The following is a 20,324-nucleotide window of genomic DNA, read 5'->3' as shown; positions in this document are numbered from 1 at the left end:
TTTCAACACTGCCACCTAGTGGACAACGCTTTTAACTACTCACTGGCTCCATTTGTCTAACCAAAGTAAGTAACATTCAAGGAGGAAATTTACAAACACATAACAGGTTACACATTTATTGTTATGGAATAGAAATCATGTAACTTACAAGCATTATTATATAGTGCTTTTAGTAAGGTACCTTAGTGATTTCTTCAGACGCTCGTTCAAAGTCCTGGACATTTCGGCAATAAAATCCTATCGTACAACTAGGATCCATTTTTCGAAATGACATCTTTTTAGGAGACGGGCAGTGAAATGTCTGTAATTTTTGGAATAGTTTGGGGTTAATTTACCATTCTTGATGGGCTGATGTAAATACTTTTTATCAAAACTATAATAAACACATATTCTAAGAAGCATTTTAGCTTTTCCCATTCTCTTAAAAAATGTGAAAAGCAAGAACCAGCATTCTGTATATTTAATCAAAACTTCACCCTACACGGCACCATGCTGTTCAGCAAAATGAAGCCAGTTCATCAAGCAAGAGATGCATTTCTAACACTCGAAGAAAGGAAGAAACACCGATGACCAGAGTCGGCATATGTAGTCTAGAACCCTGTTAGCCAGCCATCTCTATGAGACTGAGTTAAATCTGTCTCATTAGAGAGTCTTCATTGTTCACAAATTCATAGCAGCTTTATCCCTATAGCCAAAAGCGAGAGATGAACCAAATATCTATAAACATGTAACTGAATTAAAACTTTTATGTTCTGGGGGGGGGGGTTAGTTGGAGAGATAGCTTGGGAGTTAAGAGCAGAGGACCCAGTACCTACAAGGTGGCTCCCAAATGTCTGTAACTCCAAGGCCAAGGGATCCAATGTCCCCTCTGGCCTCCATGGGCACTACACACATGCAGTGCACATACATACCTAGTATAACATAAAAAAGTCTTCTAAAAATTATATGACATACCATAATTATTTGGAATAAAAATGGAACAAATATGTGCATGTGAATGATGGTTCTTTTTAACCTTGTATGTGCCCATGAATACATGAAGGTTCTTGCTAATGTTTAAACCCCATTCATAAAATTATTCTTATAATCTAACACACAGACCACAGACTTGTAAATGATCTATACTTATACTGTCAGCTTCAGAGTTTTGTTTGTTTGATTTTGTTATTCTTGCTGTTGTTGCTGGTGGTTTTTTTCATTTATTTTTTGACATAGGCTCCAACTGTGTAACCCTGGCTATCCTGGAATTGGCTATGTAGACCAAGGTAGTCTCCATCTCACAGGGACCCACCAGCTTCTACCTCCTGAGTGTGAAATTATTGGCATATAATTAAATATCTTCCAATTTTCTTTTCTACTGTTTTATATTCTTGTTCATTCCTATAAAGAACATGTGATGAGGCAGGTGAAATTCACCTACGGTGGGGGGTGGGGAGCTCTGCAAAAGACACACATTCTGAGCAGGCCACCTCTGTGTTAGATTCAAATCCAACAGGACAGTAAGCCTACACCAAACCTTGATCACACAAAGTGCTTAGATAACAGTCTCTATAACTAGTAGGGTCTGACAGAGCTAGCTAGATCTCTTAGGTGCTAGCCAGTACCAGCACTGTCTCACCAGGCTTTGCCCAATATAGTTTCAACTATTTTATTTTAAAGAGATTAAAAACAGATCTGAGGCGGGGGGTACTGGTGGTGCATGCCTTTAATTCTGGCAGAGGCAGGCAGATCTCTGTGAGTTTGAGACCAGCCTGGTCTACAAAGTGAATCCAGAATAGTCAGAAACAAACAAACAAACAAACAAACAAACAAAACAGAAATAGAAACAGATCTGAAAGACAGAAAAGCTAAGTAAACTGTTAGTTGCAGTATGAAGGAATATGTTGGGTATAAGACACAGTTCTAGGTCCTATTTATAACAAAGTCTTTTACATACAAAATGTCTAAAAAAAAAGAGCCATTTGCCCAATTTGTTGAAAACCAATAAGAAGAAATGATTCTTCAGCTTTTGCTACCTGATAAGGGAGCCAGTGAAAAGCCTACAGAGGGGCCAGTGCTGCATGCTGGACTCATCTGTGACATGTCCTTCTCTGTAGAGAGTACCAACTACAGCTTTCCCAGCATCAGTAGCTACAACAGTGTGTGCGTGCTCCACTGCAGTCACCACAGATAAGAACCACAAACGCTAAGCTGTGACTGGTGGGCTTCTTGACATCGACAGAGAACTTTTTAATTACCCGCAGAGCAGGTATAGATCTCTGGTTTCTTTCAAAAGTGAAGCTGCTAGTGGCTGTCGCTGCATGAGTAGGTCTCAGAAAGGCGCTTTATCCATCTCTATGCTTATGTCATGTTGTTTTGTTCACGCAAGATTCTAAAGACAAAACAACAGTAATTTAAATTCTGAATCATCTCAATTTATTGTGAAATAAGTTCACCTTTTAATATATTCCAAAGTGGTGTTGCTAGGTTATGTTCATTTTATGATGATTCTTTAAGCTAAGCATGTATGGTTTAATTTTAAAATTCTGATGTCTGGTAATAGCAGCCTCCTACCTCACATACAGTTTAGGGAGTAATAACCTTGTATAGTTCTTTCTGTAACAATGAAATATGTTGCTGGAAAAAGTCAACTCCGGTTTATTCCATTTTCAATGGATCATTTATCCATTGCCTGGATGAATAATTATTAGGCATCTATTAAATTCCAGCCATGATTAGACATTTAATTAAGGACTTTGTTTTCTGAAGGAGACGCTGTGGGTTTATACTCTTTACATATACGTTAAGGATGTGATTATTGCTATGGCAGATGTTATTACCTAGACATATAAGCAACACCACCACAACAACTGTTCTTAGCCTACGTGGGTCTGCAGCTTGGATGAAGCTTCCTGAGAAGTTAGAGAACATGCCCACAGGTCACACGTGCCATTCACGAAGAGCATGTCTTTCCCCAACAAATTCACTTCTCACTTGCCCATCTGTCCCATAACCTCAATGCCTCTATTTTTCTTAATTTATTGGTGGTGACTGATACAGAAATGCCTGGCATTTGGAGTTGGGGACCTATGACTTGGAACACACTCACACCCACTAACAGGGCTTTTCTTACCTTTGAGAACTTAGTATTTGCCTCTAATCCCAGCACTTGAAAGAGAGTGGATCTCTGTGAGCTCAAGGCCAGCTTGGTCTACAAAGTGAGTTCTAGGCCAGCCAAGGTAACACAGTGAGACCTCCCAATCTCAAAAAATAAAAACATCACTTGTATGAAATACAGTCTATAATTCTGGGAGTATATTAAATAAGAAATCATAGTGCCTGATTTAGGAAACCTTAATTCATTAATAATAATTATTACTATTATTAGGCTAACTCCTGCCTAGGGCTGGTACCACCCACAGTGGGCCCGGTCTTCCTACATCAATGAGCAATCAAGAAAATGCCCCACAGACATGCTGGCAAGCCAGTCTCAGAGAGGCAACCCCACCGCACCCCAGAGACTTCTGGTAACGCTGAGCTGAAGCTGACTAGGAGGAACACTGTATATACATTTCATGTGAGTACACAGACACATGTGTATATAAAATTATATTTGTAAGATATACATATGCACATATGTATAAATACACACTTACACATAAATACACACATACGTATCATACTCCTCCCATCTCAACAACTAAAATTCTGTCTTATTCTAGTCATCAACATTGAAAACCAGCAACTTTATCTGCACTCACTGCTAAGGTCCTGAGTTCCTCTCATTCTCTTCCAGTTTCTCACTGTCGTTTTTGTGATGTTTTCTTGCTAAACTGCTCCTCTGAACCCCACTGTCTTTTTGAAAATCATACCATGTGCTTTAAACTCTAAAAGCTGCCCTCAGCTGGGCGTGGTGATGCACACCTTTAATCCCAGCACTGAGCGGGCAGAGGCAGGTGGATTTCCATGCATGTTCTAGGCCAGCCAGGACTACACAGTGAAGCCTTGTCTCAAAACGCAAACAACAAACAAACAAAAACTTCAATGAAGACAACTAAAGACAAGGAAGATTCTCTTTCCTCTAGTGTAGAATTCTACTCCATTTTACATGCCTAATCAATAACATATTCTAACACATGCATGAGATAATATCGCAAAGAAGAAAATGAACATAAAGATACAACAGAAGCATTTGGAGATACATGGAGGAGGTCAAGAGAGGTCCACAGACTTTCATCTAGAAAATCTTCACTTGATATGACAGAAGCAAAGTGAAACTTTAGGGTTGGAGATTTAGGTTGGTGGCTGTGTTCTTGCTTAGCAGGTGTGAGGCCGTAGCCAGCTTAAGCACAGCTGCCCAGCAGACCTCCTAAGGGTTATTAAGGTTCACATGCAGTGTTCTATGGAGGACACATCTGAAGAGCATACAGCTTACAAAAGAGGCTAGGTTGTTTTATAATGCATCTTTCTTTCTTTTTTTTTTTCCGAGACAGGGTTTCTCTGAGTAGCCTTGGCCGTCCTGGACTCACTTTGTAGACCAGGCTGGCCTCGAACTCACTGCGATCCACCTGCCTCTGCCTCCCGAGTGCTGGGATTAGAGGCGTGAGCCACCACGCCCGGCTATAATACATCTTTCTAAGCAGACTTCAACACGGCAGTTTGTTTTCATTCATACCCCATTGAATACTACTAAGTATTAATCTTGAGTCAAAAGGCATTTCTGAAACACAACATTTAGCATAGTTCTCATGAGCCCATCTCAATCATTGCCTTTGCCATTTGTGATCAAAATCATTCTAGTCTGTAAAAGCATGGACTAGTAAAAACTAACAAAAATGATATAATAGTTCTCTATCTCACTTAGGAACTCAAACTTTTCTGACTTAAAATACTGGATGACAAAATGACCACCTGTAGGGAAAGAAGAGTCCATGAGAATGTGCTTCAATGAACGCTAGAAATCACGTAAGAACCTGAACGTAAGCAGAGGCCAAGGCTCCGCTGGCGCCGAGTCTACACCAAGTCCGTTAGCTTTTATTTGGCAGGACAGACCCAACCCTGTACATTCTTCTGTTTGTGCACTGCTTAGCTACCTGGCTGCAAAAGCACTCAGTACATTTACTTCAGTACAATCATGATACCTAACAAGTTGGAGATGGACATAATCACAGATTAAAATTCACCAGCCAAGCTCCCAGCCTTTGACCAGTGGTTAGTATGCTTTTATAAATTGGCAAAATACTAACTTGTAATTGCAATACTAGAAAAGCACGGCTACTAGCACACCTCTAAACGACAGTTGGCTTCAACCAGTAAGAAAACAACACTGGCTCTCTATGTACAGTACCTCAAGAGGGAAATCCTTTATGTTGACATCTACAAAAGACTGGCAGTAATGAGGGTCCATGTAAATCAAACTGTCATCTACAAGGACAAAACAGAAGACAAGTAATTCAAAAAACACCTTATTATGACACTGCTTACAATCCAATTTCTACGTAAGGCAACTGAAAAAAAATCTAGGTGTAAGAGCCTGCCAGCCTGATACTCGCTGACAGAAGCGTGGGTCTGCACAGCATAGATTAACTTTACATAATGCTTGTATAAGCAGAATTTTATAAAGTGATGAGTTTGTCATTTAATTTTTGGTGATAAAATTACTTTCACAAACACACAATTATATTCTACAGTTTGCATATGAAAAATGCATTGCTTCTTTGTTCTGACAGCAAGAACATATTGCTTGTCATTTCATCATTGACTAACACCACTAAAACACGGTAAAAAGTAAATATATAAATAGCAACCACAAGAATGTGGCAGTGGTGTCTTCTGGAATTCAGGGAAACCAATAAATTATGCTTTGTTTACGCATCGACAGAAGTTAACCACACATTCTAAGGAATCCAATTATGTTGTGGACCACATGACGAGTGAGTGGCCATGGGAGGACGGACAACAGCAGGAGGTGCTCATTGGGATTCTGTTAACCATCTTGTTTCCAAACAATCTCATGTTGACTTTCCACTTTTAAAATAAAATTAAAAAAGTAATAGTCACTAACCTTGAAATCCAGCAAAGTAATATGACTGTTTAGGTTTGCCGCCAATAATACCTACACAATATTCGAGGCTTAAAACACCCTGTCAAAGGAAATTAACAGATTTAGAGCAGGGGCCGAGTCGTAATGATCTGAAACAGCTGAGTCTGTACTGCCAACTTCTCCCCAACAGTTACTACTGTTTTACATTTGCTCCATGTCTCAGAATCCTTGTCTTCTAAACTGCTTCCTCTTTTCTTTAACCTACTTGGTATTAATTCACATTAAATTTTTTATCATGATGTTGCTCACCTGCTACAGGAAACATGACATCACAAAGCCAGAGAAGTCCTGCCATAGCAAAGCTCTCGTTCTTCTCTTAATGAGAGCATTCTCTATGAGCCAGACCAGCGGTTCTCAACCTGTGAGTCGAAACCCCTTTGGGCATCAAATGACTCTTTCATGAGGTCATCCAAGACCATCCTGCATATCAGTTACATTATGATTCATAATAGTAGCAAAATTATAGTTATGAAGTAGCAATAAAAATAATTTTATGGTTGTGGATCACCATAACATGAAGAACTGCAGTAAAGGGCCGCAGCATTAGGAAGGTTGAGAACCACTGATCTAGAGGATTAAAAAACAAAACAAAAAAAACCTCAGATGACCCCCACCTTAGCACTGTCCAGCTCAAACCATACTTGGAGGTGAATGCAGTGGCACATATATGCCTCAAAAGACTGAGGCAGAAGGATTGCCAGTTCAAGGTTAGCCTGGGCTACAAAGCAAAACCTCTGTCTCAAAAACAAAACAAAAACAAAGCAACAAAACAAAACAAAACCAAAACCACCTTTACATCTTAGAGATTGATAGTTTCCTGAGTTCTTGTCTTTTGAGGCTAGGCAGAGGCAGCGAGTGACCTGCAGCTTGCCATCAGCAGGGGACACAACAGATCATCTACAGCCCGTAAGGGACTAGCCTCTGTGCGTGACTCAGCCTTGCCATTTGTAAATCTGATTAGCCCTCACGAGCATCCTAGTGACATCCCCACCAGAGGGAAGATCATCAGACTCTTACTTGAGATCCCAGCTGCTTGTTCCTTCCTGTCCCCCTCCAGGCCTGTCTCCCAGCTGTTAGAATGCACATGAGGCGAAAAGCTAACCAGAGGCGCACTCTGTCAGCACAGCTTTTATAAGCCGGCATCCATGCGATAAGGATTTGTGAGGAGAAAGCCACCCAAGCCACCCATGCTCCTGTGAGGAACCCAAGTAATCTCAGTGGTGCACCAAACTGCACTTAGCTGGAGTCATTTCTTTGGAGTGCTGGTGTCCTATCTCGGGTGGGCAGGCATTACTGCACATCTCCCCAGGGAAAGTGTGTAACTGTTGCTAAAGCTATAATGCTTGACAGGCTAGTGTGCTTAGGCTTGGGACCACTGCCGTGCCATCCAGAGTGAAGAAGGCTTGGCTACTCAGGGGCCACTGAGCCACACTGCCTCATCAGGAAGCACAGGAATGTTGGAGGCATGTATCCTCAAGGATCAGCTTCCACAGATACCATCCAGGTGACTTAGGGAGTAGAGCTTCTGCCCAGCTGTCAACCTGGATAAACTGTGGATACTGCTCAGTAAGCAGACTCCAGTCAGTGCTGCAAAACCAAGCCTGGAGCTGCTCCCATCCCTGAGGTGCTGTGATCAGACTACTGAAAAGTTCTGGGGGAGGAAAGCTCCCTACACAGCCTGACATCGTGAAGCCAAATTCTTCAGCAGAAGAACTGAGGAAAAGACTAAGGGTGTAGGAGGTGTCCTGGTACATCTCTGTGTGTTCCAAGTGTAGGTTCTTTGCTGACATTTCTATACATTCTTGACTGTCAGTTGGGAACCTGCCTAAGGAGTCCTAGGAAGGTATGAGGAAGGCACTCTGTGGATAACAGTCACAGTGTGTGGTAGGTAGACATACCCCACTCTCAATCTCAAACACTTCAGAATATGTGTAGACACAATGCAGATTGGATTCCACAAATCAGGTGTGGGTTCATGAGTCCTTATATGTATACTGCAAGTCTCGATATTCAAAGAACTGATGATATCATCATTACTTTCTGTTGCAGTTATTTATTACCTAATAAATATTATTAGGCCTATAATTATTATTATAGCAGTATTGTCGAACCTGCTAACAGTCAATCAAGACACCGACACCTGTTATATTTTAAAATAGCCTTAGTTAACCTGGGGCAGTGCAGATATTAATCCCCTACACTACTTCCCATGGTGCAGCCTCCTTCTTCCTCTCCTCTCCTCCAGTCTCTTTCCTCCCAAGATGCTCCCTCTCTCCCCAAGCCCTGGAACCTTAGCCACGCCTATCCCATTTGTCCTGCCCAGGTGTGATAGCCTTTTATTGGTCAAACAGGTTAGGCTCTTAGGCAAAGTAAGGTAGGGCAGAAATAGCAAGCAGTAATTAGCATCAAAATACATTAGACCAACCTCCAACAATTTCCCCTTTCTGTCTAAACATATATATTAAGAACAATTATGGAAAAGTATAAAAACCAATAGGTAAGACTTACACACATAATGTCTAATCAAAAGGTGTTTGGGAACCTTGAAGCAAATATTATCTATTCTATCTTGGTGAGCCAAAAGATTTGAACCTAAATCAATATCTATCAAAGCTCATATCTATCTAGATCTAAAAGTATCTTAACTCCTAAACAAGTAAGCTTAATTTTAAAACTATCTGGTCTTCAATCCCATCAGAGACTTGAGAAGAAATAAATTTAACTACCTGAGTAAACAGGAAGTACAGGTTAGCAGCTTCCAAAATGAAAAAAAAAAAATGACAGAGACAGTTTGCTGCCTGAACAGTCACCTAAAACTCTCTCTAACCTTGGAACATCATCTTCAACCTTCTGGCCCACTATATCTTTAAAAAGAGAGCCTTAAATAATTACAATCTTAATATTATAGGTGTTCTATTCACAGAAGCATCAATTAATAAACAATAAATAAAACAAACATTAAAATATTCACTAGCCTTAGATGCCCTAAACCAACTAACAATTAAAAATAATCCTATCAAAGGAAATGGTCTTGTTTTATTTTTAACAGTAAGGTGTCTATTTCTTTCTAAGTAAAACTGCCTTAGTTTCACCAGGCAACTGAATCAGCTGAGTGAACTGTTCACATCCTGGGGAAAAATGAAGAAGTGAAAGTTCTAAACCTCTCATAGCCAAGAAAAGAACTAGGCCTATCTATACCAAGAGCCATTACCTACTCCTCTCAGAAAAATGTGGCCACATAAGGGAGAGACTTCTGTCCTGGCCTCTGTATTACCTCTCCTTCAGACTAGCGCAGACCCACGCAATACACACACTTGGTGACTAGACGCTGGACTGCTGCCATATGTCAGAGGCTGAATCTTTAGAAACTTTAGACACCTTCCAGTTCCTCAGAGTGCTTCTCCACCACTAGCTAGTGTGTGATTTACTGCTGTGATTGTAGCCACAGCACAATCAATAAAACTGAAGCTAACCCATCAAACAGCATAATCCTCCAACATATGAGCAAACTCCTTCCCACTCCCACCACCAGGGGCCTTCCTTGCCCAGCCTGCTGGCTTCTCTGAGCCACACTTTTGGCACACAAATACTAACAAAGGCTGTTGAGTAAAGAAGGCTTTATGTCACTTTCACTCTCAGCAGGGCCTCACGCTATAACCCTGATTATGTAGCATTCCATTCAGTCTCTAAAAATCACTGGGCAGCTGCTAAGTGTGCAGACATGGATCAAGAAAGAGAACATGCCTACATATAAAATTTGTGGATTTTAAAAATATTTTTATTATATAAAGAAAAGGTGGCAACATAAAACTGGCAGGGTCTTCGGCACTGTACTGAAACCAGCGTGTCAGTAGCTTGTTGGTCTCTGTGGGGCCCCCAGGGGCACCTCGCATGCTCTGGCTGCTCACAAATGTGGGTGCTGCAGACAGTGGTGGCATGAAAAAGGTGTCAGGTGAATGTTGGTCTCTGTGGGGCCCCCAGGGGCACCTCGCATGCTCTGGCTGCTCACAAATGTGGGTGCTGCAGACAGTGGTGGCATGAAAAAGGTGTCAGGTGAATGTTGGTCTCTGGAAGCCTGAGGCCCCTGGGAGTCTAGTCAAGAGACATCAACCTCTTCATGCTGAATGCTGGGTGCAGCGCTAGTCATTCCATTTGGAAGTGGGCAGGTAATGCATTACAGCAACTGAAACTGGAATCACAAATAACATTTTCCCAAAATTCTTCAAGTCTGTTTTCAAGTTCTTATGCCATGTGATTCTTGGTCTCCTCGGGATTATGTTGAAATGTATAAAATTGTTTAAAGAGCCTGAGTTTGAACTACCACAATTTTAGTTTCACTTAAAATGAGATGGTTTGAAACACTGTGTTGATAAATTGGTTTTAACCTTGAAGGAGTCTAACCATGTAAAAGGCTTGATGCTACATCTGTAAGCTAGTTCTCACTGTCAAGTTCTAATACCAATTTTGTTTTTGATATCAGAGAGGGCTTGATAATGCTGCAAATTGTAAACTCTTCTTAATGTTTGGCCTTGCAATAGCCTCTTTAAAGCAGTTGCTGATATAGCTACAGTCAGTGACAACATTTTAAGGAACTTCTGGAGCTGGTGAGTATTAAATCCCTTGGTCCAAATGAACTTCAGTCCTAGTTAAGATTCTCACGCCGTCATTCGATCTTAATGTTGCACACACATGTTTTCTTCACATATATGCAATGCTTCACGCAACACAAGTCCTGGGCAGTGGTGACACCGTCTTCTTTGTACAAGCCCCTCTCCTCTACCTACTTTTATCAGGAAATTAACACAGACATGGTGACAAAGACTTTGTTTTTTTACTTCTTTATAGAAATCTCTTGACTTGGTTGTGCACTAAGGAACTCTTCAGATTCATCATCAATACCTTTAATAAAAGTGACTATCTGAACTGTATCTATCTTTGGCCGAGCTGTTACCTAGCACCCACATAGGAAACTTAAAATTACGAGCTCTACTCTCCAACTTTCTTTCAATAGATTTTCCAGTTTCTTTAATTTATGTGGCTATAGTCAGGTGAGACAAACTGATCTTAGAAATGTCTCTTTTCTTAAAGCATGTAATGTTATACCTGCTACACTCTACATACATCACGTAAACTCACCACTAGTAAATTATTTTGATTTTTTTTTGCTGTTAAATATGCTGTCACATAACTAGCTTTTACAATAGAATCTGTCCAAATCATAACTTCCAAAAAAATTTTTGAGAGCAGTCTTTGCTTGGCTCCACTATTTTGTCCTTATGACACACAATCCTGATACACATTGAATTTGACAGCATGTATTACTTGTAATGCACTTTCAAATTACAGTCTTTGAAAATGTACACAGATTTCCTACAAACTAGGCAGACTACCTTACTGTTTACCTCAACAGAAAACTAGTCATCTGACCATTTTGCACTGAACAGCCTTCCTCTTCCTCTATCCATAATGTTTCTCCCTGGTCCATCCAGGGGTGTATGAGTGTGGGTCAATGTGTGGGTGCATGCGCATGGAAACCAAAGGATGGTAATAAGTATTTTCCTCAGTCGCTCTCCACTTTATTTCTTGAAAAAGAGTCTCTCACTAGTCCTTGCACTCACTGATTGGCTAGACAAACTGGCCAGCAAGTCCAAGTCACATCACTAGCACTGGGAATTTGGCAACATGCTACCACACCCACCTTTCTGTGAGTATGTGGAGTTCAAAATCAGGTCCTCCTGGGATGTGATCAGCTAAGCCATCTCCCAAGCCCCAGCTCTGTTTCCCATAAGACACTGTATAAGCAATGCTAGAATTAAACTATAGTAATGTAGAGGACTATATTTACTTTGGTAGGAAAATAGAAAGCAAGGCCGGGGTCCTTCTATTTCCAGCTGCTGATGTGTAAAGAGAAACCAGCTGTGCAGCCGTTGGAGAGTGGAGGCAACCTTGATTACCAAATAGAACACAACTATGTCTTCTAAATAACATTAAGCGCCTATTATCTGCAGGGGTTGCTTAAAGCATTATTGATGATTGCTGCACTTTGCTCTTCAAGTCACCATGAGCACATGTGATGTCTGGTGTTGTGATTGGACTGTCTGAACTTGGAAGATAACACATTGGAGGACACACATACATGCAAACAGAAGATGAGATATACATGTGTTCTGCATGACACTGCAACACAACATTGTCATCATCACCAGTGTTCACACTAAGGTACCATGCAACCTAGTTACCAAAGCAAAAAGAAAAGACAAAATACAATTTCATAATGTCTAGAGTAAGATTACAGCTTTGTGTCGGTTAACATTCATAGCTATCCTAGGCTACATGTCCCCTGCAGGCTAAGGACTTAGGATCTCTGCACTGTGAGTCAAACAAATTTTAGCACCTAACGTTTACTGTGCCAAGCATTTCATCACAGCAAGGAGAAAAGTCATTTTACTAAAACTGAAAGTAGTATTTTTTTTGCTTTTGTTTTAAATTTTAGTTTATTATAATTTATTCAGATTACATCCTGATAGATATCCCCTCACTTTTATCTTCCTATTCCCACCTTCTCTCCCTCTTTCACCCTATTCCCCTCCCCTACACCTCTGACAGAAGGGCACCTCCTCCCCCACCATCTGACCACAGCCTATCATATCTCATCTAGACACCCAGCTTCCTCTGTGTGCCCGCCAGGCCTCCTCACCAAGGGAAAGCGATCAAATTGGGGACACCAGAGTTCATGTCAGAGACAGTCCCTGCTCTCCCCACAACCATTCAGAATGAGCTGTCCATTGGCTTGGAAGTAATACTAAAACTACAAATAACCAACTACTCAATACTTCGAAGGTACTGCTTCAAAACTGAATGTCTTAGTGTCTAACACAAGACAATGCACGTGGCCAGACAGCTTCTTTTGGTTCAAGAAACACAACTATGTGTTTTCTGAGATCGAAGAGACTTTAAACTGGTTAATAAGAAAGGGAAGGGAGCCCTGCCCTCCTCCATATTCTCTTACTTCTGTCTGTAGAATCAGTTTCTCACTGGCATCACGGTTATCACACAGCAAAGAAAGTATTAATTTTAAAGGTTTGTTTTAATGATTGGTTTGACATGGCTTAATGTTAGTTTTAACAATCACTAAGGTAAATATTGTTTTAATCAGAAAAGGATACTGGAGTAGCAGCAAACCTCGGTCCAGTATGCCAGGCAATTAGCCCAAAGACTAAAAGGCTTTTCACTCTGTCAAAGGGGGACACTCTTCAGACGCACACATAATCTCTCAGTGCCGAAATTGAAAACGCCTGATGCCAAACTTCACAATGTATACCATGGGTCATGATTTACTTATGGAAAAGAGACTGCAACTCTCCTATGTTTTTCATATTAGGTATCACTGCCTTGAACACAAAAACAAAAGAAAGCCAAGCACTCCTTACCTTCACAAACTCCAGATAGTCGGTATTGGTTCTTTCTCCACCAAGTCTAACAGGAACTAAAATAATAACAGCCTTGTCACGTGCATCTCCAGAGGTCACAGAATCAGTCTGCTTATCAATGACATCAGAATTGTAAACTGGAAGAAACATAATGGATATGTAAGTATTAAATGCTATAGAGGTGGCCACTTGAGCACTCTTACTGTAATCGCTCCTCCACGGGGGTCATCTGGTCTCTGGGATCACTATCAACATATCAACAAAATTCTACCCACACAGCCCCTGGAAACTCAGCAGTAGTAAAACACAAGTCTTGACCTCCTGGGCATATGTTCTAGCTGGAAAATTGATAACAAAAAGTAAAAGCATAAGACAAGTCAGAAAGTGTTTAACTTGATTAGATGTCAGTCGCAGGCCAGTGTGGAGCGGGTGGGTCTAAGCAGAAAGGCTCTTGCCCCGAAGCCTGACAACCTGAGTTCCTCCCACAGAACCCATAGGATGGAAGGAGAACCAGTTCCTGCAAGTTGTCTTCTGACTTGTACACGCTCACTGCTCCCACACACAGCAAGCAAACACTTTAAGGAGTATAAAATGCCAAATACAAACACCCCAAGCCCTCGTTGGCTGTCAGGTTTGTAGATATCTTCATATTAAACATGACAGACACTGTTCTTACTTTTCTAAAGCAATCATTTTATCCTTTTTAAAAGCTTTTCTGTGAAAAATTAACTTAAAGTGTGGGGTGGCTTGTTTTTATTTCAGGAAGTCAACACCTCTATTTCTATTCCCAATAGTCTCAGAATGACTATAGATACTGGATATCAACATAAGACCCCAGACAACCACAAGAGACGATTTATCAGCACACTAGTGGGAAATATACTTCTATGGGAAACACAGGACTTCCTTTTCTCAAACGTATGACCTTCCTGCCCTGGCCTCCCTGGGCCAGAATCATAAGCATGAGTCACTATAACTGCCTTAGACTGACTAAAAAGAATGTCAGCCCAGGTGTGCTGACACACCCTCGGCAGTGGCTGTAGGGGTGACGAGGTAGAAATGTCAGCCCAGGTGTGTTGACACGCCCTCGGCAGTGGCTACAAGGGTAATGGTAGCTGAAGTAGAATTACAAACTCAAGAGCTGGCCAGACCACACAGTGAAAGCCTATATTAAAGAGGAAAAAAGTAGCAAGATAACCATGGTAAATGTTCAGATTTCCTTGGCAAATACACTTTATTAATATTTAATGGCATTTACTCAGAAAAAAAAAAAACAAATTCCTGTTACTTGAAGGCTATGTAGGAACAAGATTGAACAGGCCACGCCTGTCATCTTTGGGACCATTCGTAATATAACCAGGAAGAGATGAGCTTCGCATACATGAAGGGTCTGAGCCAACAGAATACACAGCTAGAATTCTACACACTCCATACCTGTGCAGTCCTGTGCAACATAAATAGTTATTCCTCGCAAGTCAGGGTGTCGTGCTTCTTCAACTGCTTTTCTAGAAAAGTAATAAACATCCTTAAAATTCAAACTAAAACTTCCTGTTGACACCTAAACATTTAGCTTAAAGAGGAAAATAATTCATGGCTTCCCTGCCTTTGCTACGTAACCTGTGCATCTGCTGTTGAACCTAGCACTGAACGGTGTCAGAAACCAGCTCACTTTCCAAGGCCAAGCACTGCACCAAATTACCCAAAGGCTCTAAATACAGCTACAAAGCATACCTTCAGACTGGGTGTGAAACTTATCTCCCACCTCCAAGGGATTCCCTTCTTCATCAGCTCCCTGGATATCCTAAGCAGTGAGTCACACGGATTCAAGGTTTGCTTCACAGTAAGACATCCAGTACAATGAATGTATTACTGTGCTTGCCCCCAACTACACTTGTCAAGGCTCTTTCTCCTCCTCTTCTTCCCCTTCCTCCTCCTCTTGCTCCGCTTCTTCTTCTTCTTGTTCTTGTTCTTCTTCTTCTCGTTCTTCTTTTCTTTAAACAACAGTTTGACTTATTCATACCATTCAGAAATCAGCATGAGGGGCTAGAGCATAGCTCAGTGGTAGAGTATTCTGGGGCCTAGAATCCTGGGGCCTAGCATCCTGGGGCCTAACATCCTGGGGCCTAGCATCCTGGGGCCTAGCATCCTGGGGCCTAGCATCCTGAAGCCTAGCATCCTGGGGCCTAACATCCTGGAGCCTAGCATCCTGGGGCCTAGCATCCTGGAGCCTAGCATCCTGAGGTCCTGGGTTTCATACCTAGCACCATGGAGCAGGGGAGAAACAAGACACAACTATTTGATCTTGGCAAATGAGTTTCCTAATTTAAAGTGTCAGAATTCTGTAAGCAAAACTGTAAACTTGGAGGCACTTCTGAGCAAGAGTGTTCTCAATGGCATGTGTTGTTGGGGGGGAGGGACATCCGAAAAAGGAATTATGCAGATATGGGAAGTAAAATATGTTTATTTCTGTTTAACTTTAAATGTTTCATTCTGTAAACTCCTGCATATGAGTGCAGAGGAAATACCAGATAAGTATGTTTTTATACTGTAAGCTAAGAATGATTTTGGCAGTTTCAAATACTGAATGAGAAAAGGAAGAATGAATAACAGAAACATGTAAGTCTGTAAAGCCCCAAATATTTACCATTTGCTCAACAGGGAAAGCGTATTGAGCCTGGGGATGTCTTGAAGGTTAGAAACTATGCTATTGAGATTATGCTTTTATAAGAGTGACCTTCACTATTTTACCATTCATATGAATTTGAAATAAGCATGGAAATGCTGAAACTATAATTTTAGTTTCTGACATCTCATTAGACATCAATTAATTGGTTATATTAAACTAATATGGCCAGCCTCCACACTGAAAGAGATGGTAGCTCTCAGAACACACAGCAATATAATCTAATGAAAGCCAGTTAGAAAGAGACCCTAGATATCCAAACCTACAAGCAAGAGCAGAACACTTTGTCCATAGGTAAATGTGACTGAGTCCCCCTGTCTTAACTGCCCATTAGCAACGACAAACAGAAAGCTTTCATGCCGAGGGTCTTCACGAGCTTCAGCTGTGCCCACTCATTGTCAGAGATGGTATGTCTAAGCACAGGACAGAGGGTTGAAAACTACCTTAAAATGTGAGCAACCACTGCTGGTCCATACCAATCACCAGCCTTTTTCCCAGACTTCTTTCCGAACTCTACGAGTCGATGTAAGCCGAAGACAGCCACGGGGGAATCTCCAAACCATGAGATGATTCTCCGGTGATAGAGCTCGTTCTGCGCTGCGTGGTCGTCAAGATGTTTCCCCGCCACATCCTTCAGGGAAACTGTTGCAGTTCTGAGTTCTCTCTCCCCTAAAAGTGATGCTTCAAACGATGCAGTGAACTTCCTGACAGTGTTGGAGGTCCATGAGTCAGAGTCGGAGTCCTCAATGTGCAGCGCATCGGGCCAGGTCCAAGCTATAGCAATTCCAAAGCAAGATTCAGACTTTGCAAATAGACAGACCTTGATGACTGCACTAAATAAATACATAGCACTTAAAGCCAAACCGATTACTGAACCAAAACAGAAATGCAGGACTGTACAGAGGAAGAAATTAGAGTGATGGTTGCCAATGGTGACAAGCAGGGTGAGATGGCTGCCAAAGGATATAAAGTTTCTCTGTGCAATAATAAAAATATTCTAAAATTAGACATTGTGATGGCTACAGATCTCTGCAAGGATACCAAGAACCACTGTATTGTTCACTTTAAATAAGTAAAAGTACGCAAGTTATATCCCAATAAAGCTGCATTAATAATTTTTTATTTTTTGAAATAAAAACAATTATGTAATTTCCTCCTTTTTTTTCTCCCTCCAACCAGTCTCTTGTACCCAATTCTGGCTCTCTCTCAAGTTCATGGCTTCTTTTCTTTAATTATTGTTATGATTGTGTACATTTGTATATGTGTGTACAATATATATACTTATATACTACTGAATATATAAACTGCCCATTATATATAATGTTACTTATACGTATATAGTTTCAGGGCTGACCACTTGGCAAAAGCTGCTTTGAAAGAGAGGTGAAAAAAATGTATGCCAGGCATGGAGGTACACTAAATCTTAGCACTTGGGAGGCTGAGGAGAAAGATCTTTGTGAATTCGAGGCCAGCCTGATAAATGCAGTGAGACCCTGTTTCAAAAAAACAAAGACAGAAAAAAACAAAACAAAACAAAACAAAACACCATCAACAAAAAAAACCCAACAAGCCAAGCATGTGACTCAAGCCTGCAATCCACTATGCTGAGGCAGGCCAGCTGGGCATAGAGGCCAGCCTCACCTACAAGGGAGAAGCCGGGCACTGAGGCCAGCCCGGCCTACACGGGGAGAAGCCGGGCACTGAGGCCAGCCTGGCCTACACAGGTAGAAGCTGCCTCAAGAACAAACCAAAAACAGTAGGATGAGGTTATAGCTTAGTGTTTGTTTAACATGCTCAAAGTCCTGGAATTCATCTCCAGTACTAAAGAAAAAATATAGACAGAAGGGAAAAATGGAGGAAGGAGGAAAAAAAGAGGATGAATGGAGGTGGGGCAGCAGGGACAGCCTTGGAAGGCCCAGGCAGGGAGCAGGACAGGGTAACCTTCTGGACCCGGCTGAGCCAAACAGCAAGATGTGCTTATGAAACAAAACAACAAACACATGAGCAAGAGGATAGGTGACATCAATGACATATTGTCTTTCAGAGTACCATGATGGTTGTTAGAAAGTAATCCAAGTAGTTCTCTAGTAAATTAAAAGCTAGAGAATAAAGCCAGGGCATACATGTGACATCTAAGCACAGCAAATATAAGTGTCACCTCACTGTTTTTAATAACATGGAAATCTTCAAACTTTCTCTGTAAGTTAATGAAGCAAATCATTTTAAGTTTAGATTAAACCACAGGTTCAGAGATCCATTCAGGAATAAACATCCCCATCTCTGTTTGTGAGTATGCAAGACCAAAATAAACCACCCCAGAAAACTGGCCTGAATGGAGTCTTTCTTTCTGGGGTTTAGTACACTTTCCTGGCATATAGCCAAGGCCCTGAGCTTAGTCTCCAATGTGTAAAACTTCTTAAAAATAAAACCCTTTTTTAAAATATTAGTAACACTACCAGCAAACTTTCTTGCTAAATTAACATCAATCATCTCTTATAGAAAAGTTACTTGTACAGGGGTATTATCTAACACTTTAAAGAAATCTGACAATATTTAGTAGTATCTACAGATGACAGCCTAAAACACTAAAACAAAACCTTCTTACAAAAGTATATATTATAAAAAACTGACTGATCAGAAAATGACATTAGAAAGTAAATACAAGTTGAATATCAATGAAAATTTTGAGGGTTTGAAAGTCTAAGCACAAGCTGAGCAGTGGTGGAGCACACCTTTAATCCCAGCACTCAGGAGACAGAGGCAGGAGGAGCTCTAAGTTGAAGGCCAGCCTGGTCTACAGAGTAAGTTCCAGGATAGCCAGGGCTACACAGAGAAACTCTGTCTCAAAAAACTACAATAAAAGAAAGGAACGAAGGAAGGAACAAAGGAAGGAAGTCTGAGCACTGGGCTGGAGAAATGGATCAGCAAAGAGTACTTTCTGTTCTTGTGAAGGAAGTAGGTTCAGTCAGCTCCTAACTGCCTCTGACTCCAGCTGTGGAGATCTGACATCTTCCTCTCTCCACACAGACACACATACACACATTTACTTATTTAAAAAAATCTTTTTAAACCTCTAAACATAATGTTCTTATTAAGAATATGCCTAAAACTTTAATATAAAAAAAATAGCCAGGTGTGGTAGCACATGCCCAGCACTAGAGAGACAAAGGCAGGTTGATCTCTGTGAATTCAAGGCCAGCCTAGTCTACACAATGAGTTCAAGGCCAGTCAGGGCAGTGTAGTGAGACCCTATTTATACTACTACTACTGCCACTGCTGCCACTGCTGCTGCTACTACTACTACTTCTTCTTCTTCTTCTTCTTCTTCTTCTTCTTCTTCTTCTTCTTCTTCTTATTATTATTATTATTATTATTATTATTATTATTATTATTATTATTATTAAATTTATATTATTATTATTATAGAATATTATTTTGAAGATAAAAATTACTGACATGTACAAAGAAAATAAACCAGAGTAAAAATTCTTCTGCTTGGGACATGATAAACTGAAGAACATAACTAAAACAATAAAATATGAACTAACTTCACTGTGGTGACCAGATAGCCACGTGGAATCTGCAGCCCCAAAAGGAGAGTCGGGGACATGTACGTGTGTAACAGATTAGCTCTTAGGATTAGCTCAGCGAGCTGGATGTGCTATGCAAGCTGACAAAATAAAAACAACAGTGGCCAGAAACAGAGACTTCATTACCTCTACCAAGAAAATGCAGGACGAGCCCTTGAGCCAGCAGCATCTGGCCAGTCCTCAGTGTGCAGCCCCAGCCACAGTCTGTCGTCAGGGCGGAAGCTGCTATTTGAGGGAACTCTTCCCTGTAGGTCAGCCATATTCTAGAAATGAAATCCTTACGGAACTCTTCGACGTTCCCTGCAATTACGTGGTCTTCAATGGCGCATCCTGATCTTGCAGGCAGCATACTGTTCTCATCTACAAAGTTTTTAAAATGTAAGTTATATACTGTAAAGACAGGTGAGGAAGTGTGCATCAGGGCAATGTCATCGCTGTTTGGTCTCATTCAAAAGGAAAAGCAGCCTTACACTGTCTCTTCAAATGAGAATGAACTCTGGGGTGCTTTGTACACTGAGGAAACAACACAAGGGTTAACG

General features: G+C 41.0%; 1 protein-coding gene across 5 annotated transcripts in view; it reads right to left on the bottom strand.

Moving 5' to 3' along the window:
* Positions 1–20,324, bottom strand: part of ATG4C (autophagy related 4C cysteine peptidase) — a 51,143-nt gene that overhangs the window by 13,019 nt on the left and 17,800 nt on the right. For 3 of the 5 annotated variants that reach the window (XM_084777201.1, XM_084777200.1, XM_084777202.1), the window contains 7 exons: positions 19,912–20,145; positions 16,639–16,969; positions 14,947–15,017; positions 13,513–13,649; positions 6,044–6,122; positions 5,327–5,403; positions 182–301 (listed from right to left, as the gene is read on the bottom strand). In XM_084777201.1, the coding sequence (XP_084633327.1) occupies positions 182–301; positions 5,327–5,403; positions 6,044–6,122; positions 13,513–13,649; positions 14,947–15,017; positions 16,639–16,969; positions 19,912–20,145 (1,049 nt within the window). The remainder of the gene's footprint in view (positions 1–181; positions 302–5,326; positions 5,404–6,043; positions 6,123–13,512; positions 13,650–14,946; positions 15,018–16,638; positions 16,970–19,911; positions 20,146–20,324) is intronic. The other 2 variants (XM_084777203.1, XM_084777204.1) reach the window with 2 other exon arrangements.

This window comes from Acomys minous, assembly GCF_964271855.1.
Source record: "Acomys minous genome assembly, chromosome: 1".
NCBI classification, from domain to species: Eukaryota; Metazoa; Chordata; class Mammalia; order Rodentia; family Muridae; genus Acomys; species Acomys minous.
The sequence above is the reverse complement of the archived record's forward strand: the minus strand, read 5'-3'. Positions and strand labels throughout refer to the sequence as shown.